The sequence below is a fragment of the Chrysochloris asiatica genome, unplaced genomic scaffold (assembly GCF_000296735.1).
Source record: "Chrysochloris asiatica unplaced genomic scaffold, ChrAsi1.0 scaffold00135, whole genome shotgun sequence".
NCBI classification, from domain to species: Eukaryota; Metazoa; Chordata; class Mammalia; order Afrosoricida; family Chrysochloridae; genus Chrysochloris; species Chrysochloris asiatica.
The window spans coordinates 5,982,500-5,990,059 of record NW_006408653.1 but is presented as its reverse complement, the minus strand read 5'-3'; the positions used below and the strand labels follow the sequence as shown (position 1 = coordinate 5,990,059).

General features: G+C 40.4%; 1 protein-coding gene across 1 annotated transcript in view; it reads right to left on the bottom strand.

Annotated features, from left to right (window-relative positions):
- The window catches only part of DCUN1D1 (DCN1, defective in cullin neddylation 1, domain containing 1), a 56,698-nt gene that overhangs the window by 8,145 nt on the left and 40,993 nt on the right, over positions 1 to 7,560 (bottom strand). The window contains exons 5-6 of the mRNA XM_006869815.1: positions 1,709 to 1,791; positions 1,375 to 1,471 (exon numbers count right to left, since the gene is read on the bottom strand). Of these exons, the coding sequence (XP_006869877.1) occupies positions 1,375 to 1,471; positions 1,709 to 1,791 (180 nt within the window). The remainder of the gene's footprint in view (positions 1 to 1,374; positions 1,472 to 1,708; positions 1,792 to 7,560) is intronic.

Genomic DNA, 7,560 nt, shown 5'->3' with positions numbered 1-7,560 from the left:
TTGAATGTGAAACTGATGATGTGCCCTGTAAACTTTCACTTAATCCACAATAAAAACCTTAAATTTAAAAAAAAAAAAAAAAGAATAATCTGATATAATTTGATGAACTTGACCTACAACTATGGAAGCAGTAGCTCAAAAGAGGGAACAAATCTTCACAGCAAGGATCATTCCCAACCCCTCCACACACGGAGAAGACAGGGAAGGGCAACTTGGACACTGGCTACCCAGAATGGGGGGACTACAGAGGCAAACAGTGACTGGCTTACAAGCTTTCAAGAGGGAACCTAGATCCAGAGGGTATGGAGCAAGGTAAAATTTACACTGAGTATCCAATCTGTCTAGGCGGGACTGAGGAAAGAAGATGCGGATAGGTCTCTAGCGATACAATGGTGAATAATTGTTATCAGGACTGATGGTAAGGGCTGGAAATGTAAAGGCAGCAAAGGGAGAGGAGGGATAAACTTTGCAGTCTAGGAGCTGAGGTCCCTGGGACCATCAAAGGAGAAGGGTGGAGAATGGAACCCTACCCAGAGAAGCAGTGAGACCAGAGATGGAGGCAGACACGTGGAGAGATGGAGCGGCTAGGAACTTTGGACGTGGAGAGGGAGAGTGGCTGTGTGCTGATGACCTGGGGGGCAGGCTTGCAAGGTATACCCTACCCTGTGGTTGGTAGATGATGCGTGGAGGGGATTGTAACCATGGCAAGGAAATGATATACGATGGGATCAATGTGAATTTAATGTTCTCCCATGTAAACTATCACATAATTCAAAATAAAGCATTAAAAAAAAAAAAAAAAGTGCATGTCCTGAGAGTAAATGGTAGCACAGCAGGAGAGTGTTCAACCAGGGGATTGTTACTGAATGGCTACAGTACAACACTAGACAGCTCTTATTTTTAAGTGCCATTGAGTCGGTTCTGACTCATAGCAACCCTGTATAGTGTTTCTGAGGAGCAGCTGGTGGGTTTGAACTTCCAACCTTGCGGTTCACAGTCATATTACACAAGGTCACTAAATTCTATGAGTTTATAATCAAGGTTATAGATAAGACAAACAGGTAACACAAAATAAGAACAGAAGTGCCTTAGGAAGAGAATAGGTTCCTAGAGTGAACTGGAAATCTAAAACCTGGCTGAAAAGTGTCATGCCTTTGTAGTAGACATGACTACCGAGTTGGAATTGAAACAAACAGAAAATATAGATTGGTACAGAGGATGACGGTCACTGCATACATTCAGAAGAACACAAGTTAAAAAAAAAGAGGGAAATCCAACTCTAAGAAAAGCAGAAGTGGACAAAAAGTTCAAGGATATGTGATAAAAGAAGATTGAAAGAATGGAAAAAATTGGTAGGGCAAGAAATTTCATTACCTTCTTCATCATAGTTAGACATATCATCTGCAATCATTGTACTGAAGTCTAAGAGGAGATTCCAAGTATCTTTTGGTATTGATCGTTTATGATGCTCCTATTAAAACAGATACACATATATTTAAACAACTAAAAGTAGTTGAAAAAACAATAGTCTAGATAATGGAAAATAAAAGAATGCAAAACAATGTGTATAATAAAATTCTAGCAAAATTGTTCATTCTATGTTCATTACATGTTCTAAAAAACTTACTCATGCTTTCAAATGTGCTAATGTATTTTCAAACAAAGACAAAAGACAAAACATACAGAACTGCAGAAAACATGAACTTACCAACAAAAATTTATTCCATAAGTCTAAGAATTTAAATCTTCCATTAAGCACTAAATTCCAGTAGGCAATGGCCATTTCTAGATCTGTAATATTAAAAATAAATGTTTTCAATACCATGAATATTTGTCACTACAAGTGATCTTACAAAAACCATGTGAGATTAAAAAAAAACCTAAAAGAAAAAGTTTATATCCTAAATACTTATTAGAAAAAAAAAAAAAAAAACTTATGTATTAAGAGTTTCGTATAGAAATAAGCCCAAGATTTGCATCCTGTTTCTGTCATCGATGGCCAGTCTCTTCCGGGCCCTCAGGCTAAGAAGACGGCACTGACCTCCGGCTGGGTGTGGTGAAGTTTCATTTCGATATTGTAAATAATCTTGTCTGACTGCCTCAAAAACATTCAAGTATCAACGTACACCAGAAGTTCTCAACCTCAGCATTTTTTACATTTGGGACCAGATAATTCTTTGTTAGGGGTGCTGTCCTGTGCACTGTAGGATGTTTAGCAGCATCCCTGTTGTTGTTAAGAGCCTACAAGTTGGTTCTGACTCATAGCAACCCTGTATAGGGTTTCCAGGAGTGGTTGGTGAGCATGAATCACTGACCTTGCAGTTCAAACTGACCTTGCAATCCAGCAGCATCCCTAGTCTCAATCTAATAAAATGTCAGTTGCACACCCCTCCCCCTCCTCCAAGTGGTGACAACCAAAAATGTCTCCAGTTCTTGCCAAACGTCATCCCTCGAGGTCAAAATCATTCCCAAGTAGGAATTACTGATGTGTTCCGATAGGCAGAGCTGTCTACCCATAATGGGACTCCTACCCACAAACCTACATAATCATAAACTCCAAGTTGAAGGCTGACTGATCCTGATCTCAACAGATAATCGATTCCAGTCAGTTACCATTAAGAATGGCAGAGGTGGTGTGCTGTGGAGTTGGTCCTACATAGGATTTCCAAGACTGTCAATCTTTATGGGAGCAGAAAGCCTCATCTTTCTTCTGCAAACAGCTGGTAGTTTGAACTGCTGACTTTGAGGTTAGCAACTCGACTTGTAACCACTATGCTACCACAGCTCCTTACCATGGAGAATATTCATTAAAACTAATAAACTAAGATTTGCTCTTTTTTCAAAGTTTACTGAAGACAATATAAGTGACTTTTTAATAGGGTTTGGGGCAGAGTTAAGGAAGCAATATTGCCACATGACAAAACAAAGAATTACATATGCCAGCCGATCAAAAGATTGAATTATGATTTCTTTCAAGAAACTAAAGTTAATTAGGAATGTACCTAGCCTTAATATAAGTGAATTTACGTCTGCAAAACAGGAAACATTATATGGCAAGTAACTCCGAAGTCCTTTTAGATGTGATCCCCAAATCACTCCTGATAATCTTTTTATACCACAAGAGACTGGAACACTCTGAAGGGCTAGAAGATGTGAACTAGTGCTGCCCCAATTTTTATAAACACTAAGAAAGCACAACAAAAAGAGATGATTTATATGACATCAATTAAAAACCACAATTTCCAGGAACTTGTAGAAGTGTCTTACAGAACAAGCTCACTTTCTTTTATGAGAATTCTTAGAGTGGTAGAAGAGAGAGGTATAAAACACCTTACAATGACATAGGCATGGAGCTATCTTTATCAAGGTAACAAGAAACCAGGATAATAAAGTCAAGTGATTAAACAACTGCTTCCCTAAATGTTAGTTAAAAAAAAATATTGCCAATTGGGAGGAAGGTCTCTGCAGGAACTGTTCTGTCAATAATCCTGTTCTATTCAATAATGTCTTCAATATGACTAGAGCAAAGATATGCTAGGCAAGTGAAAGGTATAGAATTTAATTTTACTCCTTAATTCCTGGGGAAGAACCTCACCCCAGTGATTGAGGTGTCTTTGATGTGGTTTCCAAACCACACCTGAGGATGTATTCTGATGGACTGCCTTTGGGGGAGTGGGAGAGACAGTATCTAGTCAGACAAGAAAAACTAATACCTGGTAATACTGGTCAACTTCAGATGAAAGTGGATGGGGCAGGCTGATTCAATTCATGGTAACCTACCTACTGAGATTCCAATAAGGTTCTGGACACAGAAGCTCCATGACATTCCTGGTTGGTGAAAGGTCTGAATGTATCTGGGAGGGTGGTAATGATGTTGTTAAGTGCCGTTGAGTAGATTCCAACTCACTGACCTTGTGGTTCACTGCCCAGTGCTTATCCTACAGCGTGCCACAGCAGAAGTAGTATGTCCCTTCTGAGGCATAGTAGCACTTCAGTGGGTACCTTCCAATACCTGATCCTATGAGTCTATTCATTTGTATTCTTTTTGTTATAATAAAACTGTAATCATGAGTATAGTACTTTTTATGGATTCTGTGAGCTCTTCTAGAGTATGAAACCTGAAGGAATATTGGAGGTCAGCTCCTCGGAAATAGGGATGCCCTGGGGAGCCTGGAGCTTATGGCTGGTATCCTGAATGGATAGTGGGAAAACTGCAAAATTTGTAGCCAGCAGGTCAGAAGTGAGGGTGTAATATGGGACCTAACAACAACAACAACAACAAGCTTAAGGCTACTGGAGTCCTGGTGTGGCACTGTGAGTTAATGCGCCAGACTACAAAGCTGTTTGAACTACAAGGTCGGTGGTTCAAGCTCACCAGTCGCTCCTTGGAAACCCTATACAGGGTCGCTATGGGTCGGAACTGACTCGACAGCACTTAACAACAACAACAACAAATCTTGAGGCTGAGGACTGGGCAAACTTGGCAGTCAAGACTGTGTTCTTTAGCTTATGAGATCTGACATAGCTCAAGGTTAACTGCAGATGAAGTTGGTGTCAGAACCGAAATGGAAAAGAGATGATAATAACAGCATCACTATCTACAGAGAAAAAGATGGCGGAATGGCCAATACAAGTGATTACTAATACCATAAAGCAGCCTCATCATTTCTGTTAATTTCCCTTTGGAGGGTTTATTATGCTCCCAGAAACCCAATTAAGAAGGGACTAAAGAGTATAGACTCATGGAATGAGAAAGACAGAGTGCTGGTGGCCAGGAGGCAGGCTTGCAGAATTGTGCCCTTTGGTTGTTGAAATGATTATATATTCCTGACTGTTCTGTAAACTATCATCAATTCACAATAAAAACTTAAAACTCTCTAACAGAATTCCATTTAGAATTTTAAGGCCACTTAGCTTAGTCCTGGTGTGGCACTACAGAAAAAGCACTGGACCACAAGGTCAGTTTGAACCAAAAGGTTGGTGGTTCAAGCTTACCAGCCATTCCTCGGAGAGTCTACACAGGGTTGCAATGAGTCAGAACCGACTCATTTCACAACAACAATACCTGTTCTATACAGTCAAAATCAACAAGACAGCACAATACAATAGTCTATCCCTAACTATCAAAATGCTAAATCCTATGTTTACCTTTTTGCTACTCACATCTTAGGAGTCCTAGTGTGGTGCTGTGGACTAATGTGCTGGACTGCAAAGTTGGTTTGAACTGCAGCAACAACAATTCTCATCCCAAACCCCACACATATGATTCTTTCCTTGATTTTATTCTCATTATAGGTTTGCCTGACTCTTTCCAAGGCAATATCTGGAATGCCCATTACAAAACAACCAACCTCCCTTGATCTTCATTATTTTTAGAGAATGTTTCCTCCACACTCCTGTTCTACCAGAAAGCCTGAGTCTACGCAAAAGACACTGATCTTTGACAATGCTCTTTAGTGCCAATTGATAATTATCCCTCCCACAGGAGCACAAGCATGCTCTCAGATCTCCACTGCCACCTCCAAACCATATTTCACCCACCTTTACGGAAACACCCATCCTGTACTATATGAAACACATACCAGCTGGCTTTATCACTTTATTCCACCTCATCTCTATCATCTACCAAGCTTCTATTCAAACCTTTCATATTCTGAGGTCTTTGGCACTTGGTTCACAGTCCTTCTTTGACTCCAAGTTCTGCTATCAACCTGAAGTTCTTCAATCTCCAAATAAAAACTCATATAAACACTATGTGCTAAGTTGTTAAGTGCCATGGAGTCAGTTCTGACCCAGAGCCACCCTGTAGAGGGTTTCCATGGAGCAGGTGGTGAATTTGAATTGCCCACCCTATGATTCAAACTGACCTTATGGTCTAGAGCTTATTCTACAGAGCCACACCAGGACACACACACACTATAACTTTTTAGAATTGTACTCATCTCTCTAAACTACTCTAAAGCCTACCTCCGAAAGCCATCTCCCATACCTTAACACTTTTAACACATCCAACTGTTGTGACTCAACTTTAAACACCAACATCTATGATGTATCTTTTATCACTGCAGCTCTCTTTCTTCTATTCCTACTACACTGTTGTTAGGTGCCATCGAGTTGGTACTAACTCACAGTGACCCTATGTACAACACAAGGAAACACTGCCCGATCCTGGGCCAAACTCATAATTGTTGCCACACTTAAGCCCACTGATGCTGCCTCTTTGCCAATCCATCTCGCTGGGGGTCTTCCTCTTTTTCTCTGACCCTCCACCTTACCAAATATGATACCCTTCTCCGCTGACTGGTCCCTCCTGACAATATGTCCCAAGTATGAGGGACAAAGTTTGCCCATCTTGGCCTCCAAGGAGTACTCTGGCTACACTTCTTCCAACACAGATCTGTTGGTTCTTTTGGCAGCCAATGGCACTTTCAATATTCTCCTCCAACACCATAACTCAAAAGTATCAATTATTCTATGGTCTTCCTTATTCACCGTCCAGCTTTTGCATGCATGTGAGGTTACTGAAAATACCATGGCTTGGGTCAGGCACACCTTAGTCCTCAAGCTGACATCTTTGTTCTTCAACACTTTAAAAAGGTCTTGTGCAGCAGATTTGCCTAATGCAATACATCGTTTGATTTCTTGACTGCTGCATCCATGAGTGTTGATAGCTGATCCAAGAAGAATGAAGTCTTTGACAACTTCAATCTTGTCTCCATTGATAAGAAGGCTGTTTATTGGTCCAGTGGTGAGGATTTTTGTTTTCTTTACATTGAGATGCAATCCATAACGAAGGCTTTGCTCTTTGATCATCAGTAAATGTTGTAAGTCCTCTTCACTATAACTTGTTGTTAAGTACCATGGAGTTGGTTCCAACTCATAGCGACCCTCACAGGGTTTTGGAGGCTGCAAATCTTTATGGGAGCAGAAAGCATCATCTTTGTCTCGGAACAACTGGTAGTTTCGAACTGCCAACCTTAAGGTTAGCATCCTGATTCGTAACCACTACGCTACCAGAGCTCACTATACTAGGGGGCTTCAAAATGTTTGTGGAAAATGGAATTAAAAGATAATGAAAATTTCCCATGAATTTCTAAAGCCCCTTTGTATCTATCCTCTACACTCACCAAGATCTGGGTTCCTTCATACGTTTTCCATGATGCATTATTTTAACCATACCCTTGTTTCCTATCTTTCTGATATAACTGTTTTACAAAATTCTAATCCTAGATAGGAGTCCTGGTGTGGCACTGTAGGATAGGAATGTGCTGGACTGCTAACCACAAGGTTGCAGTTCAAACCCATAAGCCACTCCTCAGAAATCCTATACAAGGGTCGCTATGAGTCAGAACCAACTTGACAGCACTTAACAACAACAATCCTAGATGAATATAACTTTCAGTCCAAATCACCATTAATGCCCCAAATTAATAACCTTCAAATTTAGCAGGACCCTCCACTGGCTTTATCTGTTAAAAATAGCCATCTCATTCGCACTGACCGTCTAAGACAGGCAGCATCCCTTAAACAAATAATAAATAAGGGGGAATCTGATGCAGA